A 21,396-nucleotide genomic window follows, 5' to 3' on the forward strand; every position below is an offset into this window, starting at 1 on the left:
TTGTGAATTTAACTTTCCTGTTATATTCTTCCTAAGAAGGAAGTAAGTGAAACATACTGTTCTTCTGAGCCTTTAAACCTTCATATTATTTACCTACTTCAGTGGACAGAATCAATTGTAACACTGCCACTTCTTTGTTTTGGAAGTTTGAGTGAGATGAGGAATGTTCATCCTTGCTTGAAAATAAATCTTCCCTGTTCTGAATTGTTAACTATGGCAAGAATGTAAATTTTCTTCCTTCTCATCTTTCTTTTTAAATGTAGGCTTAAATCTTAACATGTCATTTTTCTGTGGTATGTTAGGAGACTCGTTTTCTGGACTTTGTAGAAGCAGAGTACCACATTTGTGACATAAACATAAGATGCATTTATCTTTACTGAAGATCTTCATGTGTATGAATATAAAAATTACTATCATTCCTGTTATACGAGTCCTGGTTTTGGAGACAGTGAAAAGGAGGAATGTTATTTCACTTAATGTTCAGGGCCTGTGATGGTTTATGATTTATAGTTTGCATAGCTTATAAATTTATGATAACTTTTTCAAAAATTTATAAACATACGATACCTGTTTGACTGCTTGGGACAAAGATGTTAACAGATCTTTGAGGAATATTGTTAATGCATCTTTGGTCTTTGATCTTTTCATTTCCAGGATGGCTTTTTTCTTCATTGTATCTGAGCCAAAGTCAGATGCTTTAATCAAGCTGAGCCACCCAGGCACCCCTAAAACTTCGTATCCCGTCTTCCTGGAAATTTTTCCTAACATTTGTTGCCTTTGCTTCTCACCTTTCACTCACTTCTTAACCCACTCTAATCTGATTTCTGCACATACTACTTTACTGAAACAGATGTAACCAGGGCCATGTAACTGCTGCCCTTTCTTCTTCTTCATCGTTGTCTTCTTTTTTTAAAATGTTTATTTATTTGAGAGAGAGAGAGAGAGAGCATGCGTGCATATGTACACTCAAGAGAGAGCAGGGGAGGGGCAGGGAGAGAGGAAGAGAGAATCCCAAGCAGACTCCTTGCTGCCCGTATTCTAATGGACTCTTTTCTCTCTTTGCTCTCTCCATGTCAGTTAATTATGTTATCTCCTTCCTCTTTGAAGCAGGATCACCAAAGTAGCTGGTTTTCCTCCTCCTCCTCTCTCTCTCTCTCTCTCTCTCTCTCTCTCTCTCTCTCTCTCTCTCTCTCTCTCTCTCTGATAGCACTCAGATATTCTTGGTAGACTTTTCTTTCTCTACCCATCAGTTAAATGCTCCTAACTTGCTTACTTAGTAACTCACTTACCTAACTAACTTAATAATGCTTACTTACTTAGAGTTCTCTATTAGATTCTCTTTGCTTTTCATGATACTGCTTTCTTTATTATTTTATGCTACTTTAGAATTTCAGATTCATTGCTTCATTTATCATCTATTGATAATTCAAGGAATTTTCTTTGGTTTCAAAGCTGTATATCCAGTGGTCTACTAGACATCTTCACATGATAATTCTACTAGACTGCAGGTGATATAAATCCACTTCAGTGTAGCTTCAGGCTGCAGAGAGAGAAACACTGCCTCACAAAAACAGAGCTCAGGCCCATAGGTCACACTAGTCTTAGGGATGACAGGAAGCAGAGATTCATGTCATCTAAATTTTCTCCTCTCTCTTGTCTGCTTGTCAGCATTATTATCTCAGAATGGTCATCTACATGAAGTTTGGAATTTAGTTGGCTAAAGCCTTAAAATCAACATCTTGGCAGTCAAGAAGAAAAGATAGGTTGACTCTTAGCCCAAGTCCGCAAAGAATATTGGCAGACATGTATTCTGATCGACTCAGCTTGGTTGACTACCAGTGGGATATAAACTATTTTTACTGACACTGATTGTGGTGATGGTGATGGCAGGGATCTAATGTCTTAATTCACAAAATGAGTAAGAAGAATTGATTGCTGTACCAGTTATTTCTGGGTTGTTTTTGAAATCAGTGTTCAAGTGAAGAAACATGAAAATGATCAGTATTTCTGCCTGGAATTTGAGACTTTTATATGGCAGTCATAGTGTTGTAGTTAGTGATTAGATAAATTTATTAGAATAATTAATACTTTTATAGTTATAAAATAGGGTGCCTAATGAAAGCAAGGGTTTCTGTTTTATTTCACTGCTATATTCTTAATACCTAACACTCAAAAAAAGTGTTCAAAAATTTTTGTGGTGTGCCTGGGTGCCCCACTTGGTTAAGTGTCCTACTTTTGATTTCAGCTTAGGTCATGATCTTGCAGTTTGTGAGATCCAACCCCACTGGGACTCTGCACTGATAGCGTGGGGGCTGCTTGGGATTCTCTCCCTTCTTCTCTTTGTCCCTACCCTGCTCACGTGCTCAAAGTAAAAAAATAAACATTAAAAAGTTTTTGTCAAATATCAGATTATTAAAATCTTGATTTTTTTTTCAATGCTTATGTTGTAGGAAATATTTTTTATCACAGATTGAGAAAATAAAAGCATCTAACGATCAGTAAAATAACTTGTTTTCTTTTTTTTTTTTTTTTTTTTTAGATTACCTGTTAGAGGCCTTGAGTCAAGACAAGAATTTTTGTACCTTCCTGGTGGTTCAGAAACAAGTTTCTGTAGAGCCAGAAGCAAAGAAAGAAAGACAGTTTGACTTTCTTCATTGAATTATCTGTATAAGATACTTGACTTCCAGGAGCAAAAACACAGAGAAGTAATAAAATTATTTTTTTGGCATCTTTGGACATTCAGCATCACAAGGAGCGTGCTTTGTGAAGCTTCCTGAGCTAAGATTCAAGAACTTCATTGGTGCTCATTTATACTGTGGACTATAAGCATGAGTGAATTCTGGTTATGTTTCAACTGCTGTATTGCAGAACAACCTCAGCCTGTAAGTATGATGTAATATGTGTACAGATTGGGTGGGGTGCTTATTAAACATACCACTGGTTCTTAAGCTGAGAATCAGGACTGTAGCAGTAATTGGAGGGCAGATCTCAGGAGTGTCAGAAAGTAGTTTAGGGGAACTCTGAACATCTGGTTAGGAAAAAAAGAAAAAAAAACACCTGTTTTTTGGGTAAATACTATGTGTCAAGAACTGTGCTAGATCATTGTACATGAGTGAGGATGTTGTCCTCCTCTACCGAGTACATGGCTTCTAGAGGAACAGTGAGAGGTGGAGACTCCAATTTGAGGTAAAACAGTAGAGTTGGCCTTGGAAGTTAGCAGGTGGAGGGTGTGGCAGCCAGACTGCGTTTACATCCTTCTTGACCTACCACCTCTTTTTCCTCACAGTACCTCTGAGGAAGATACCATTATCCTTATTGTTCATTTGAAATAGATTCAGTTTTTCGCTCAAAGTCCTATAGAGAGTAAGTGGTCTTAGCTGACTTTTTTTGGTACATGCCCCACTTTTGTGCCTTCTAACCTGTACACTCATATTGTTACCTCTTCCTAAATCTTGCCCTCCAAAGTCTCATTTTCTTTTCATCTTTTAAGATGTGTACATCAAATAACCTCTATAAAATCTCCACCAGCTTTTTCCTGACTTAGCCATTACCTCATCTTTATTCCCACTAGCTCCTTAGTTCATTTTTCTGTTATGACATGGAGCTTCTGCATGGTAAATAACCCTTGTACAGTCTTGCTACCACACTTTTAATTCTTTAGGGACCCTGACTATATTTACTTTGTATTTTCAGGATCAGATCTATTACCTTGGAGAATGTAGCTATAGATGCCAGCTGGTTAGCCGGGTGGGGTGGCTGGCTGGCTGAATAAGTGAGTTTGTATTGTTTGGTTTACACTTATAAGACCATAAAAGGAAGAATGAGGTGTAATCTTAAAGTCTTCTCAGATATTTTCTGAGCCTTTTCCAGGGCATGTGCAGTCACTTTTAAATTTTTTCTTGGGTATACATGCAGTGATTTTTGAATGTCTTAGTCTTTTATGTCTGGTTCCACAAGGGGGAAAAAATGAAAAAAATGAAGGGATTTGGGGGGAGAGGAGAAAGGATGCCAGCTTTTAAATCCCCTACAAGTGGCTGAACCAGAAGGGGAGGTACAAGGGCTGCCCACCTCTTTGCTCTTTTGTGATGAGAAGCACAGGTAATTAGAGGACAGATTGATTTTTTCCCACTCTGGCTCTGCAAGATGTGGTAAGCTGCTCTGCACAGCTAGGAGTGGGGGGATGGGTAGCTGCTACTCTAGTAAGAACTGAGATTGAGGGGAAATTAACTGTAGTTTATCTTCCAAGTCTTCCCTGGAGGTTGCAAGCCTTGAACAGACTCCAGAGTTCTAAAATAGTTCTGTCAAGACCGATTTTGCCAATGCATTTGTTGTGTTTGGATGCAGATTCCTTGTGCCATTTACTCTGCCATTTCCCCTTTTACAACTTTTATAATTTTGTTTTTTACATTTGACTCTTTGATCCATGAAGTATGGAAGATTCTTTTGTGTGGAGTGAGGTAGGGTTCTGTTCTTTCATGCTAATCAGCTATCTAAAGACTGTTTATTTTTAAAATTTTTCTAATGTATATTTATTTTTGAGATAGAGACCAGAGTGCAAGCAGGGGAGGGACAGAGAGAGAGGGAGACACAGAATCTGAAGCAGGCTCTAGGCTCTGAGCTGTCAGCACAGAGTCCGATGCGGGGCTCGAATTCACAAACCGCGAGATCATGACCTGAAGTCGGATGCTTAACCGACTGAGACACCCAGTAGCCTCTACAGACAGTTTATTAAATAATCTTTGTATTAGTGATTTGGAATGTCACTTTTACTATATACTATGTTTTTTCATATATTTCAGGGTCCATTCCTGAAGTCTCTTTTTTCTTTTGGTTTTATTCATAATGGTTACATCTGTGTCACTCCCATACTGCTTTAATTGCTGTAGTTACTAAGTAAATTTTTGCTGTATCATAGAGGATATCTATTCCATAGATACTGTTTTTCAACTGTGTTGGTAATATTTTGTTAGGTAGCTGGTTTTTATATGGTTCCTTATTAGGTTTTTCTTTATATAAAATATTTCATAACGCATATTTTTTAATTAAAAATTTTTTTCAAATGTTTATTATTTTTGAGAGAGAGAGTGTGTGTGTGGGTGGCAGAGAATGAGAGGGAGACACAGAACCTGAAACAGGCTCCAGGCTCTGAGCTGTCAGCACAGAGCCTGATGTGGGCCTCGAACTCACTAACTGTGAGATCATGAACTGGGCTGAAGTTAGAAGCTTAACTGACTGAGCCACCCAGGCACCCCTTTTAAAATTTTTTTTTAATGTTTATTTATTTTTGAGAAACAGTGGGAAACGGAGTGTTGGGGTGGGGAGGAGCAGACACACACACACAGAATCCGAAGCAGGCTCCAGGCTCTGAGCTATCAGCGCATAGCCTAAAGTCAGGCTTGAACTCACAGATTGTGAGATCATGACCTGAGCCGAAGTCATACATTCAACTCCCTGAACCACCCACACTCCCCTATAATGCATATTTCTAATCCAACAGGTGTTTACTTTAGGATTGCATTATATATAGAGTGTAATTGGGTGAGAATTGATGTCTTCAAAATTCTGGACAATCCCTTTGAGAAACGTACCATATGTTTTCATTTACATAAACCTTTTAATATTCTTTTAGAAAAGCTTTAAAACTTCATCATTCATCATCAGTTCATCATTTTGCACATTTCTTGTTAGATTTGTTCTAAATATTTTAGGGTCTTTTAATGTTGTGAATCGAACTGTTTTTCTATTACATTTTCTAATAGAATTTTACTAGTATATAGGAAATAAAAAATTTTTATCCACTAATCTTTTAACCAGACAACGTATTGAACACTTTATATTTTCAAAATATCTTTTATGGTAACCATGTTTTTTTTTTTTAGTCTTTTTCTAGTAAGTAAATCTTTTGTCCTGTTGCTGTCTTACTTAGTTAACTAAGACCTCCAGTATAACGTTGAATAGTGCCAGTGATGTGTGAACATCATTGCTTTTCCTGACTTTAATGGGAAAGGTTCTAATTTAAACATAATATGAATATATATTTTAGTGAATGTGTGTTTACCTGTACATTTAAGTTACTGTGTGTAACTTGTTATAAATGATACTATCAAGGATTACATTTTCACCAGTTTTAAAAATTATGGAATTTTCGAATTGTGGGTGTATTGTTTTATGCCTTGTAATATTTTGTTGAGAGTCAGATATAGTAGCGAGTAAAGGAACTGAAGTGAACAGGCCAACTTATGTTTGTCTGTCTCGGTGTTAGGCCATGTTTACTGTAGTTGTTGGTGTCAGAAGATAAAATTTTCTCCGGTATATTGGTTTTTGTGCCATATTTTCTTTGCATTTGCTTGGAGACTTCTTAAATAAGATCTGAGATGTCTACTTCTTTCAGTTGTATTCTCCTGTTATATAGAAGCCTTATTGATGTGTTGTTAAGGTGTGGGGTACAATAGTTTGTCATGATTGTAGCCTTTGTTAAGAACAAAATGCCTTGTCTGACTTAAAAATACCTCCTTTTCTCTTTGTTGAAGCACAAGGAGATGTTTCTTTGATCTTCAATTAAGTATATAGTAGAGTTCCTGGAGGTGAAACTAAGACTGGGCCCCCTGAAGTACTTAACTCTCAGACTCGTGTACATTCCTCTTCCAGTAATTCATCACTTAGAGTTTAGGCCTTCCTACACTGGTCCTGGGTACCCAGAAGTTCCTCATCATGGGTTTCTGCTCCAGTAAGTTGTGACTTTCTGTGTTTGTCTATCTGGTTTTGGGGGCGGCAGTTCTGTGATCTCAGTTTGATGATGATCTCAGTAAGAAGAGTTACTTGTTTTCAGTTTGTTCAACTCTTTCCTTGAGTGTGGAAGGGAGTGAATCTTGCCACGCTCTTTACATGCCGGCCTGGAAACCAGAAGTCAGTATTGCTATAATTTTTAACATTGACTTTTTCATTGTCATTATTCATAATGTAAATAGTAAAGTGAGTCCTGTTCCAGTATGTGATGTAGGTATAAGCACTAATAGCTAAAATAGAAAAATATAGGTTAGGAGAGTAGACCACAGGAGCCTAAAGCCTTGGAATTGAAAGTATGAAACTCTAGAAATACATTTTCTGTTACACAGAGGATTTACATACACCTTGAGTTTTTTGCACACATACAACACGTCAGTATTCTGTTATTGTTTAATAATATATATTTGCATGAAATATTCCATCATAAGAATTCCATGGGCATTTGAGTTCTTATTTTTGGCTTGCCAAGAAAAAGAACACAAAACTTAACAAGGCCATGTGTCTGTTACAGTGCAAGAATACCTTGCTTATTGGCCTCAGAAAAACATTTAAAGGATGCACTAATAGTTTTATGTATTTACGGTCTTCAAAAACATATCCTTGAAGTTCTATGAGACGTATCAAGAGTGCCTTGTTTGAAAGCTGCTTGGTCATCTCTGAAGTTTTCTAAAGTATTTACTGAAATTAAGTGCTGCATGCCAACTCTCCCACTCGTTCTTTGCCACCGCCTGCTCTTGCACATTCCACGTATGAAAAAGAAACAACCCAATATGGGAAGAAAACAGATGCATTTTTCTGTGTAGTGGCACAAGATCATACTTTTTCTTCCCACTCATTCACTTCACAGTGCAGTACAGAGAATAAAGGAGTCTCAAATTTTTTGAGCCATGGCAATCCTAACTTTTCAAGTTGACTATATTCTATTAATGTTGTAGTTACTGTTATTGGATATAGCTACAGTAATAAACTTGGATGGTTGCTGCTTTGTAACTTAATTTTCTTTAAAAAAAAATGAAAAGATCTGTCAGATCTTTTTAGGGCTCTAGTGATTCTTTACTTAGTATTGTGCATTAGAGTACTGGAGGGCTTCTTTTTTCCTCCAGCTTTATTTAAGTACAATTGGTATGCAAAAAACTGCACATAATAATGTATACAGTCTGGTGAATTTGGACATATGTATACACTTGTGTTACCATCACCACAATCAAGGTAATAAACTTCTAAGGTATCCTCAAAATAGTGAATATTAATTACACCCCTCCCCCACTTTTCCATTTATATTACATGCTTTCCACTTATAATATTTCATCACATATTTTGTTAATGCTATTTGTCTCTGATATGTGTTACTTTAATTAGGCCTATACACACATTAATGTATGCTACTGCATATACTATCACACCAGTTATTTCTGCAGTAAACTAGGTAGTGATGGCAGGCATTGTTTCTGCTGTCTTAGCTTTCAGTCTAGTAAAGGAGAAACCTAGTGAATAAATAAGTGTTTGTGATGTCAGCTGAGGAGAACTGCTCTGTGGAAAAGGAAATCAGGGAGCAGAGATAGAGGAGAAATAGGGGTGTTAAGAGTATACAGGAAAGGCCCATCTGGTGAAGTGATATTTAAGCAAAGATGGAGGGGAATAAAACACATGATCCTTAGGTGGGAGCATGCAGTCAGAGGGACTGAGAGTGCATGGCTCTGCAAGTGCAGAGTTTGTGTGTGTGACAGGAGCATCAGAGAAGGCAGAGTGGCTGTGAGCCCAGGGAACAGTGCTGGGAGATGAGGTCGGGGAGGTTGCTGAGGGCCTGCTCCTATATGGCCTTTCAGGCCATGAAAAGACTTCATGGTTTCTGTTCTTTATGAAATGGGAAATCATTGAATGGTTTTGAACAAAACAAGTAGAAGAACATGGTCTTTTTGTAATGTTTTGAATGTTACTTTCTCTAAGCCCAGACTCAGAGTTAGCCGTGACTGACCATACTCTTAAGCTCTGGACTGTTGAGTAGTTGTCTTGTCTGTGCACACTCACCCAGAGGTTCCTCATCAGCCTGTAGTGTGTCGAACAATGAGGCTGTTAGAAAAACCCTCAGTGGCTCTTCTTCCTGTCATTTTTGTTGTTGTTCTCATGTAGTTTTAATGTATAGTTGAGTGTGTGTGTGTGTGTATGTGTGTGTGTGTCTGTGTGTGGTGGTGGTGATGGTGGTGGTGGAGGTGTTGCCGGACTGACCACAACAAAACAAAGATTATCGTGCTCCATGTTTTCAAGGGTTTCAAGTTTCTTCAAAGGAAATAGTTGAGGTATTGGAAGGGGTGGCTTGGGTCACTAGACAGTTCGGAATTATTAAGAAGACCATAGATATCCTCACAAGCATCAAAGCCATTACTGCAGCCTCCTAAAATGAACTAACAATTCTGTGAAAAGCCAGTAGAGGAAACTCTAGCTGAGGGCATTCTGTGATTTCGGGGGATTTGTATAGTTAGAAAAGTACTTACTCAAGTGCACTGCATCCCTGTAGGTACTATATTATAATGACTCCAGATGGCAGGTTCATTTAGAACTTCTATTTTCAAGAATAACATTCCATATACTATATGTGAAATGTGAATATGGTAAAAATATCTTTATTCCTTCTGAAAACAAAAAAGTACGTGCTCTTGATTTGCTTAATTTCACAAAAAAAATCCTATCATGTAACCACAAGCATCTCAAAGCATTTAATAGATGAATTTGCTTAATAAAAATAAAAAATTACCCTTATCAGTTGAGAAATGAAAAATGTCATTAGTTTGTAGAAAGGTAGTGCACAAGACTGATTGAAATGTTTCAGGTGTATACTAAACCTAGAAATTCCTAAGACTGTTTTATGCCCCACAACTTCCAGACCTGCCTCAGGAGTAGCTGCCATATTTCCTCATAGTCACCTACTTTGGAGTGTGGGGGTTTGTGTGCCCTGTGCACTTCAGATCCCAAGGAGAAGGTTGAATTTGTGTGTATACGCTTAAAGACAAATTAGAGAGGCTCTTGGCACCAGAGTGCAGTGGAAGGTTTTTGCCGTTGACCAGTCAGCAAGCCCTGTAAGTTAGTGTCCCTTGCGTTTCACGTGAGGTCAAGTTGGGGATGAGCAGAAGTAGTAGAAAGCCATTTATTTTCAGAAATTACAGTGCTTTTATAAGTTTGTAAATGTTAAAAATGGTTTCTTTAATGGTTTTCTTAAATTGATCTTTGTTCAGTTTAGATTGTGGTTTTTTACTCTCGTCCTCAACGTCAACCAGCTATTTCTTAGCAAGCCATCTGATACACCCATCTCTCAGCTTCAACAGTTTCAATTCTTATATGACCTTGTTCATCTCATTCCATCCATTTTTGCCTTTGCTTTGTTACTTTGAAGACCACTCCCAAGCCTTATATAATTTTATCCATACATATGTCACTGTTTATTCCTATAAATGACTATTATTTAACATAACCATGACACTTTTCTTATACCAAAATACTAATAATTTAAAAGTTTGTTTTACATCTAAGCATCCAGTATTGTAAATAATTATGAAGCATATATGTTAGGCAGCACACACTACCTAAATTAAGAAAAGGAGCATTGCCAACCCCCCAGCAGTCTCTTAGTGTACTTTCCAGACACACCCCAGGTCCATCACTGGGAGGACCTTGGTTCAAATCACTTCCTTGCTTTGTGTTATTGTTTTGCCATCTATATATGTATCCCCAAACAGTATTATTTAGTTTACCTGTTGTAACTTTAAATGAATGGAGTTCTCCTAGCTGTACTCTTTTGTGTTTTCTTTAATTAAATATTAACTTTATAAGATTGGACCATATGGATCCAGGTAGCTAAACTTCTTTTTTCTTTCACAGTTTGTTGTGTGACTACCCCATAATATGTTTATCCACTATAGTCCTTTTGAAAATTTGAGTTGTTAGCAATATGGGACTGTGGTGAATAATGCTCTTTTGTGCCTTCCTGTGAGTATGTTGTCTAGTGAACACATGCTTGAGTTTCTCTAGGGTATATACCTGGGAGTGGAATCAGTGGCTTTGAAGTCTAAAGGCAGTCATTTTTACCATGCAATACCAAATTGTTTTAAATTTGGTGTTACCAGTTTACATTCCCACCAGTAGTTTGAGTGTACCGTTCCATATCCTCATGAACACGTATTAGCAAACTTTTACATTTTTATCACTCTAGGAGGGAAGTAATGACATCTCTTTGAAGTTTGAACTTGTGTTATCTTGCATATTAAATATAGTGGAGTGAAAAGTAACCTGACTTTTTTTTGACTATTCAGGATTATACACAAGCCAGAAATTTCTTCAAGTACAATTCCCCAAATCAGCTCTTCCACAGTTTGTTCATCAGCATACTCTATTTATATTCTAGCATACAATCACTTACTGAAGAGTACAGAAAAGACATTTTAGATAAATTGAAGCACATTAAGTTAAGACATGATTCTGTAACGTTTCATTTTTGTATTTAAAGTATGGTTAAGCATTAATTCAGTGCTTTCTATTTAGTCTTTTAGTGGTGTAGAAATACATGCCGTCAGTAGCCACCAAGCATCATCCATGTCAGTCTATATATACCAGATATTACTAGAGCTCAATTTTCATTAAGGGCAAATGAAAAAAACCAGAGTTCTTTTATTTTCCTCTGACATCCCATCAGATCATTTGAGCATTCCTCAGTAAGCGTATCCCATGGTATAGACCATTGAATACAGAACAAGTCAGAGCATGGAGCTTTGGAGCTCAAAAGCAGGATTGTATTATGTTCTTTGTGATTAAAAATACTGCTAAAATGAAAAGGAAAAACTTGGAAAGAGTTTTTTTTTATGAACCGGGAGGGGAAAAAACCCATTGTGATCAAATAATTGAAAAGTATGTATGTATATGACAAAGCCCTAACTTAATACTTTTCTCTTTGCTTGTTACAAAGTACATATCCTCATGTTCATAAAGAAAATCTTCCTCATCTGTAATGTGAAGTAGTGTGAGCTTGTATTAATTGGCTGCTTATATGAATACTGAAGCATTTCTTAAAAGATCAGTTGTTCGCAAGTCCTCTGACCACACCTGGGATATTGTTAGGTTTATTTAGAAAACAGTCTTCAATTCTAAGTTGTGTCATTTGTGTAAATAGTGTGAAGATCTGCATCGTTTCATAAGGTGGCGAATTCTCAAAATGCTAAAATAAAGGCCCTTCTAAAACATCAATAGCATTAAGTTTTGTTTTACTGACTTTTGGATTTTATAAACTTAGAAACTGCAAGATTGAAGTAGTTTAAGCCTATATCTAGAGTTACTGTGGATTGGGTCCTGATCCTCCCATTGCCTTGGTATTATATACAAACAAGGAAAGAAGAGTAATACTGTTAAGGAACACAAATTTTACTTTTATAAAAATCAGGGGGGAAAAAATGAGTATACCAGGCCAGGTAACAAACTATTCATTTTTGTAGAAAAAGGAAGTTTTCATGCAAATTTTATGTGATCTATTACTAAGGAGAAATTAGAATTTAAATAATTTCTGGAACCTAATGCGATAGTGGTAATTATCTGGGATAGATATTTATGGTGTTTATAGTGTACTGAAAATTTGAGAAGCACTTCTTAAGAATATGTTCATCAGTGATATAAATACATGGAAAAAAATTCTGTTTTTTATCCTTCTCTACTTTAAACTTGTTTATAATGGGTAGAAAATATTAGAGATCAGTTTTATTAGCAGCTCTTATATGCAGGACAGATTCTAAGATCTCAGCTGTATCTGCTTTAAGTACTGAGTACTCTAAAGGTTGGTCTGGTCTCTTACCACCTTTGTACATAGTAAAAATTTTGATTTTTTATATAAGACATTTCCCATGTTTATGTTCCATTTGCTTTTGTACATTGAATTTTCTTTTAGTTATTTGAAAAGCTAATACCTATGCTTAAATTCTTCTCTTTTAGAAGGTGAGACATTATTTCTTTTACTTGTGATTTGTTTTCTGTTTTCATTTGTGAATTAAAAACAATTTTTGCACTGACGTCTAGTCAAATGCTTGTGTGTGCACACGTGCAGACTTGGAAACTTGAAGTTAACCAGAGACTAATGGGTAAATGGCAGAGTCTTTGTGCTTGAAGATTGGTTTTCTTTCTGTGTGTGTTTCGGTAACTTTTACCCAAATGGAAGTGAATATGTATATTGGATAAGAAATTGAATTATGAAACTCTGCAAATAAACATCACTTTTAATAAGTTAAGGTGAAACCAGCAGAGCAGTTACAACATTTTAAAAGGCTCTCCTTGCTACCAAATGTTAATTATTATCTGCTATTTTTCTAGACCTTCTTAGTTCAAATATTTTCATATATATTAACTTAATAGTATACATTCCTGTCATTTTCATTCCATCTTTGTGTTTTTCTTTCTGCCATTCTTTGTGTGGTTTTGATTTTGGCTTTATTTGTCCTTACAGTGTCTGCTTGGGTAGTAGTTGGGTGATTTTCTCACTGGGATCTTAAGATGCACAAATGCTTCTGTGTATACACTTATATGCATGTATCTAAAAGGGATTAAGATACTGGAAAAAATACCAACTGAGTGAATTCTGTATATACATTAAGTAAACAGAACCTTCTCTACATTAAACACAGAAAAGCTGTTACTAGATACCATTTTCTGGCCTACTTTTGGAACAGATAAAATTAATAAGAAACATAAGACAAATCTACTTTTAGTAGTGTTGAGCTATGGGAAATTGATCTCATTTTTAGGAACCCCAAAGTTAAGGGTAGTTAAAAAAAATTTTTTTTTCCTTTTCTCCACCTTCGTCATATGAGATGTGGTTTTCTGTGGGGTTTAAGAGTTGTTGAGATAAGGGTTTGAATTCCATTGCCAAAACTCATTTACTGTTTGACCTTGAGCAGATTAATTAAACCTTTGCAAGTAGGAATAATGATAGGAAAATTAGGAATAATAATCCTATCTTTTAGGATTAATAGATTAAGTATGTGAAGTAAGGTAATTCATGTAAAGTGCTTAGAATAGTGCATGGTTTACAGGGTTGCTCTTAATATGGATATTGAGTTGATAAATTGAAATTTCCTTTCATTTAAAAACATTTTTTCCTGCTTTTTCTTGTTTTTATCTCCACTGATTATTATTTTTTTTTTTTTAATTTTTTTTTTCAACGTTTATTTATTTTTGGGACAGAGAGAGACAGAGCATGAACGGGGGAGGGACAGAGAGAGAGGGAGACACAGAATCGGAAACAGGCTCCAGGCTCTGAGCCATCAGCCCAGAGCCCGACGCGGGGCTCGAACTCACGGACCGTGAGATCATGACCTGGCTGAAGTCGGACGCTCAACCGACTGCGCCACCCAGGCTCCCCTCCACTGATTATTTTTAAGTACATTGTATTTTTAAAAAAATTTTTAATATTTATTTTTGGGAAACAGAATGCAAGCAGGGGAGGGGCAGAGAGAGAGGGAGACACATAATATGAAGCAGGCTCCAGGCTCTGAGCTGTCAGCACAGAGCCTGATGTGGGGCTCATACCCACGAAGCATGGAGTCATGACCTGGGTGGAAGTCGGATGCTTAACCAACTGAGCCACCCAGGTGCCCCTAAGTACATTGTATTTGAAATGAACAGGATCTTCCAAGTGCACACACACACACACACACACACACTCTCTCTCTCTCTTTCTCTCTCTCTCTCTCTCTTTCCCCATCACCGCTCTCCTGAAACCCACTTTACATGACATTAAAGGAGTTTAAAAACAAAAGGTATGAAATGATACAACTCAAAAAGAAAAAGAGAATAAAGAGAGAAGCATGGATGAGAGATAATAAAAAGTGGATGATAGAATAGGAATTTGCTGAACACAGCCACAGCCTAATTGCCTAAAAAGGGACATACTGACCAGAAGTAATGTAACATTCTTTAACTGCCTTGCTCTTCAGAATTCCTTCAAGAATAAGTTACCAAAGTAACATTACAGGAATATTTTACTGAACTGTAAAAACAATTTTTTTATTAAATTTTTTTTTTTGGAAATGTTTATTCTTGAGAGAGAGACAGAGCACGAGCAGGGGAGGGGCAGAGAGAGAGGGAGACAGAATCTGAAGCAGGCTCCAGGCTCTGACCTGTTAGCACAGAGCCCTACATGGGGCTTGAACCCACAGACTGTGAGATCATGACCTGAGCCGAAATTGGGTGCTTAACTGACTGAGCCACCCAGGGCCCCAACAACAGATTTCTTGGTTGAAGGCCTATTGAATGAAATTTCAGACTATATGGACTAGCCATTTAGCTATTTAACCAGCAGTTATTTATGGATGGTGTTGGAGTAATTAATGATGGTTTCATAGAACATGAAGCAAAGAAAAAGAAGCAATTCAACATAGTACATGAAAAGAAAATGATGGAACACTGCTTGACTCACTTGTGAACAGTATTTACAAAAAATATAAACACTGGATTTTCTTTCTCTATTTTACATAGCATTTTTGGGGAGTTACATGACTTTCTTTGAAACAAAGATGTTCATTTTATGGGTGATGGGCATTGAGGAGGACACTTGCTGGGATGAGCACTGGGTGTTGTATGTAAGTGATGAATCATGGGAATCTCCTGAAGCCAAGACTGCATTGTATGTTAGGTAACTTGACAATAAAAAAAGAAAGAAAAGAAAATAATTCAGTTCTAAGAAAATGGTTTATTTTAGAGCAACTGTCAGTACAGTAGAGATGGAAAGAATAGTGGACAAGAAGATTCCCAGATGTGCGTTAGTAGCAGCTGTGGCTCCTTGGGTAGCAGTAATGATCTCTCTGGGTGCATTAGTTTCCTGTTGCTGCAGTAACAGATTGTCTGTCACAAGGTTAGTAGATGAAAGCACAAATTTATTATGTACACTTTTTGAGGCCACAAGTCCAATACAGGTCTCACTGTACTAAAATCAATGTAGGTCATCATATTACATTTTCTTTTAATTTTTTTTTTTTTTTTTTTTTAGAGAAAGAATGTGTGCGAGTGGGCAGAGGGGCACAGGGAAAGAGAGACAGAATATCTCAAGCAGGCTCCATGCTCAGTGCAGAGCCCAACGTGGGGCTCAGTCCGTGATCCCATGACCCTGGGATCATGATCTGAGCCGAAATGAAGAGAGGGATGTTCAGCTGAGTCACCCACATCACACTTTCTTTGCGCAGTATAGAAGGTATTTTGCAAGTCTAAAGGTAGCTATGTTATGCATGTATACACACATGCTTGCATATTGAATGGACAGAAACAATCTCACAACGACTCGTGGTGGCAGAAATCTCTAGTGTTGGAAAGGCTTTTATACTCAAGATCATTGAAATAACTGTCATTAGTACCTAGAAAACCAGTTTCAGATTATTTTTTAAACCTATTTGGTGCTTGCAACATGTGGTTTAATCCAGATACTAACTTTAAATAGAAGGGACAAAAGAACTCATGTTCACTTCAGGTTTCCCTCTGAGCGAGAACAGCTAGTTCTTTCAGTTTTGCTTTTAGCAATTTTGCCCTTGAAAGGTCATTATAAATTTGCTTAGAGATTCTTTTTAAAAGAAAATTTTGAGGCCTCCTGCAAACTTCTTATCTGTTACCAACTGTGAAATTTATATTGAGTGGGAAAAGGTTAGTTTCTACTAACCTCTAAAAGGCAAAATAAAGAAGACTGTACTCAGGATTGGATTTTCAGTGCATTTCCAGCACAAAATATCCTGCCTATTGTACTTTGAGGTAATTCCTTGCTTGTAACTCTAGTTGGGTGTTCTGATTTCTCTGTGGTGATATGTGGTGTAGCTCTCCTCTTTTTATCGAAAGGGCTTAGAGAAGCCCTTTGACCTCAGGGCCACTGCTGGCATGCCGGTGAGTGTGCACCAAGATCTAGAAGCCAGCAGATTATTGTTTATCATCCCCAGAGTGGAAGATATAGTATAAGTTGATACATATACTGAAAAGCCTTACTGTTTTTAAAAGTTTCACCCTCATGGGGGAATATGAAATGTAAAGTAGGCTAAGTTATTGAAGAATAGATTTTTTTTTTTCCAGTCTCTGCAGTATCTCACCCCTGGGTTCTCTTCAGTTTGTCCCTTAACCTATTAATTGGGGGTTTTTGGTTATGATCTTAGAAATCAGACTTCCACAGGTGGTTTTATTAGCTCATATTATTACTAGTCCTGGGAAAGCTGGATCTGACTTCTTAAACATCTGTATCCAGGGCCTAGGGCACAGTGGAGACTCCTCTCTGTCTTTCTTGATTCTTGGCACTTAGGCTGCTTTCTGACGAGAGGTGGTTGTTTTTCCTTCATAGGTAACATGGTGACCCTCAGCTCCAGGTCCGTCATGTCAGTTTCACAACCATGAGGAAGAAAGGGTTTCTCCCTGGTTTAGTTCTTTCCAGTGAAGGATTCTGGAGCAATCTGTGTCGTATGCACACACTTATAATCAGGGTTGTGGACTGTTGTGGTTGGCAGCCTCTCAAAATCATAAGGTTGGGTTTGGGAAGAGGTGATTTCCTGAAAGGAAAGGAAGGAGACTGGTGTTTGCAGAACAAAAAATATGCAGGAAAAATGGCATGTGTCCATTATAAGATTTATGTCTATTTTTACAAAAGGATAAATCTCACTTTGTCAGTTTAGATATCTGTTAATCATTCTGATAAGCATGTTAAAAAGCTGCATGAAATCCTTTAAGAACAATAGAAAATTTATTGTAGGTCTGGAATGCCCTAAGCTTACTGTATTAAAAAAAAAAGAAGTTAAACCTGAATCAGTGAAATAGGAGCTAAGGATACGTGAATTGTAAAAACAACTCTTTATCTTTTGGTAAATGATAGTTTATACTGTCAGAAACTTGTATTTCTTTACCAAATTCTAAAATAAACTTTGAGGCTATTTTACAACCCCTTGATAGAATAACCAAAGTGAAAAAGTAAAAGAAGGCCCAAGTTCTGATGCTAATTACATACTTTCAGCAGGGTTTTAGCAAAGCTGAGCTATGTAAGCCCTTTTGACTTTTATGCCATATTAAATAAATCTGTTATGAAAGATAATGTAAAAGGTAGAAGCTACTTGTATTATCTATCACAGTTCATTCATATGGTTTTCACTTTCCTCCCTTTAAAATGGTAAGTGTTGTGTCATTTTGAACAGTGTATTGACACTTACTAGGTATATGTTGGTTAATAGGTAATAAACTCTTCTGATAAATCATTTATTTTTGTATATTTTAAAGTCAGTAATGACAATGCCTTTTTCCAGGGTAGCAGCTTTTTTATGTCTATTGATTTTTGCAGAAATTTTCTTTCACTTTTAATGTATTAAATAGTAAGGACTACAGACTACCTTCAAAGGTGGTTTGACTCAGCATTAAAGGGGCTTATGGACACAGATGGGAAATAGTGGATTGGGTAGGTCAGGTCATTAGTGATATCTGTACATAGGTTATAGATGACCTCTGAATAATCATCCTGGTAAGCTTGTGATTTATCAATCATTATTTAAATAAAACCATGACTCACATTTGAAGTATGTTGTAGAAAACTTGGTTAGTGCCTAGAGGTAAGCAATGAAAATGTGTACAGGTAGATCATTTGACAGAACTATGGACCTAACTATTTCTAGTCTGTGAGGTAGAAATAGGCTCTTCTCTTCTTCCCCCACAATTTTATTGACATATAGCATTATATTCATTTAAGGTATGCAATGTAATAGATTTGATGTATGTATATACATTTGATCCTTGAACAGTGCAGAGGTAGGGGCCAATCCCCTGCACGATCAAAACTCCCTAAAAACTGCTGCTATATGTGTTATATGCTGTATCTTTACAATAAAGTCAGAGAAAATAAAATATTATTTTAAAGTTTTATTTCATTTTGAGAGAGAGAGAGCGCGCGCACAAGCAGGGGAGGGGCAGAGAGAGAGAAAGAGAATCCCAGGCAGGCTCTGCACCACCACTGACTGAGTCACCCAGGTGCCCCGAAAAGAAAATATTTTTTAAAGCAGATTTTAAAAATTTTTTTAAATGTTCATTTATTTTGAGAGAGAGAGAGCACATGCCCCCAAGTGCATGAGCAGGGGAGTTTGTGGGGTGGAGAGACACAGAATCTGAAGCAGGCTCTAGGCTCTGAGCATTCAGCACAGAGGCTGATGTAGGGCTCGAATTCATGAACCACGAGATCATGGCTCATGTGGTATCATGACCTGAGCCAAAGTCAGAGGCTCAACCACCTGAGCTACCCACGTGCCCTTTGTAGAAAATGTTAAGATCTTTAGAAAGAGAAAATACATTGGTTGTGTGAGTTTTTTATGTATTTGGATATTAGCCCCTTATCATATAAGTGATGTGCAAATAATTTGTCCTATTCTGTAGGTTGCCATTTTATCTTGTTCATATTGTCCTTTGTGGTGCCAGAGTTTTTCAGTTTCATGTAATCACACTTACTTTGGTTTTGTTGTTTAGCTTTTGGTGTCAAATGCAAAAAATCCCTGCCAAGAGCTTATCCCCTATGTTTTCCTCTAGGAGTTTTATGGTTTCAGGTTTTATGTTCATGTCTTCAGTTCATTTTGAGTTGAATTTTGGGTATAAAATAGCAGTCTTTTGCATGTAGCTGTCCAGTTTTCTGTGTTCTATATTCTTGGCTCTTGTGCTGTAAGTGAATGGACCATATATGAGATTGGGATTATTTGGGGGCTCTCTGTTCCATTGGTCTCTGTTTTTATGCCAATTCCATGCTGATTTGATTACTGTAGTTGTGTGATAGAGTGCAAAATCAGGAAGTGTGATGCCTTCAACATTGTTCTTTTTTTATCATGATTGCTCTGGCTGCTCAGGTGTTTTTTTTTGGGGGGGGGGGTTCCACACAAACGTTAAATGGTTTGTTCTATTTATGAGAAAAATGTTATTGGAATTTTGATGTGGATTGCATTGAATCTGTAGATTGCTTTGGGTAATAGGGACTTGTGAACAATACTAATCCTTTTGATTCGTGAACATGCAGTGTCTTATGAGTTTGTTGATCGTCTCTTCCACTTGAGCTAGTTTTTTGTTAAAATGTTTAATTTTTTTTCAGTTATTTTATTTTTTACTTTCGTGATTTCTCATTGGTACACTCTTTTATTTTCTCTTTGTGGAAATTGTTTCTCTTTTATATATTGTCCTCCTCACCTTAGTGAGCATCTTTATGACCATTATTTTGAGATCTTTAGTGGTTTCAGGGAAATCAACTCCATTTCATTAAGATGTGTTTCTGGAGTTTTATCATGTTCTTTAGTTTGGAAAATTTTCTTCTCTTTTCTCATATTCCTTGACTTGGTGTTGGTTTCTTTCCATTATATCAAAGAATCACCTCTTCCAGTCATGATGGACTGGGCTTGTATAGGAATTGAAGTGTATCATTCCAGCCTGGTGGAAGTTTTTGGTTCTGTCTAAAACCTTGTGAGATTTTGTTAGTGGTTCCTAATCCTTGACCATATGCCATGACCTGTCAGTGTCCTAAAGGGGAGGATCACCTAGATATGGAGCCTTGTTAAAAATCAGATACTCAGACAGTAGCTCTTAAAGTATGCACATAGGCTGCTTCCAGGGAGAGACTGGGAGACGGGAATTTGTATCTGCCTCCTCTTTGGTGGCCCCTAAGGTATAGCTGGTTAAGAAGTGTTTCATTATTACTTCATTGATTAGGCTCTTCTTTTATTTATTTACTTATTGTTTTAGTAATCTCTAAACCTAAAGTAGATTTAGCCTCCTGACCTTGAGACTAAGAGTCGCATGCTCTATTGATTGAATCAGCCAGACACCCCTAGGGTCTTCTGATAAAAATTGATTTAAAAAACATTGTATGGGGATGCCTGGGGGGCTCAGTACTTTAAGCCTCCGACTGGATCTCAGCTCAGTTCTTGACCTCAGGGTTGTGAGTTCAAGCCTGCATTGGGCTCAGTGCTGGATGTGAAGTCTAACTAAGAAAATAAAAAAAAATAAAAAAAATAAAAACCACCACCATTGGTGGCTTGGTTGTTGTAGAGTTATTGTGAATGGAAAAAAAAAACAAAACCCATTCAACCTAATGGCTTGCCAAGTAACTTAAAAACACAAAAATTGGGGGCGCCTGAATGGATCAATCAGTTACTGGTCTGACTCTTAATTTCAGTTCAGGTCAAGATAACATGGTTTGTGAGTTTGAGCCCTTTGTCAGGCTCTGCACTGACAGCGTGGAGTCAGCTTTAATTCTCATTCTCTCTCCCTCCCTCCCTCCTTCCCTCCCTCCTCCTTCCCTTCCTTTTTTCCCTCCCTGTCTGCCACTCCTGTGCTTTCTGTCTCTCTCTAAATAAATAAAGGGGAAAAAGAAACCCACATAAAGTTTAAAATTTTATTCAGGGAGTGTAACAGGTGAACAAATGGGAGTATAATGCATGGACTTGAGGAAAGGTCAGGATACTAAGAATTGCCAGAGGTGCTGAGATTTGAAGGCAATATTAAAGCATCACATATTGAAGGTATTTGCAATTGAGTGCCTGTGTTTAAAGTGCTTAGAAATGTGCCTGGCATGTAGTAAGACTCTTAAGTATTACCTATTATTTA

At 37.1% G+C, this 21,396-nt stretch overlaps 1 protein-coding gene across 4 annotated transcripts in view; it reads left to right on the forward strand.

Moving 5' to 3' along the window:
* The window catches only part of CDC42SE2 (CDC42 small effector 2), a 132,278-nt gene that overhangs the window by 93,932 nt on the left and 16,950 nt on the right, over nt 1-21,396 (forward strand). For all 4 annotated transcript variants that reach the window (XM_047854530.1, XM_047854524.1, XM_047854539.1 and 1 more), the window contains one exon: nt 2,540-2,882. In XM_047854530.1, coding sequence (XP_047710486.1) covers nt 2,829-2,882 — 54 coding nt within the window. In that variant the 5' untranslated portion in view covers nt 2,540-2,828. The remainder of the gene's footprint in view (nt 1-2,539; nt 2,883-21,396) is intronic.

The sequence above is a fragment of the Prionailurus viverrinus genome, chromosome A1, assembly GCF_022837055.1.
Source record: "Prionailurus viverrinus isolate Anna chromosome A1, UM_Priviv_1.0, whole genome shotgun sequence".
Classification (NCBI taxonomy): domain Eukaryota; kingdom Metazoa; phylum Chordata; class Mammalia; order Carnivora; family Felidae; genus Prionailurus; species Prionailurus viverrinus.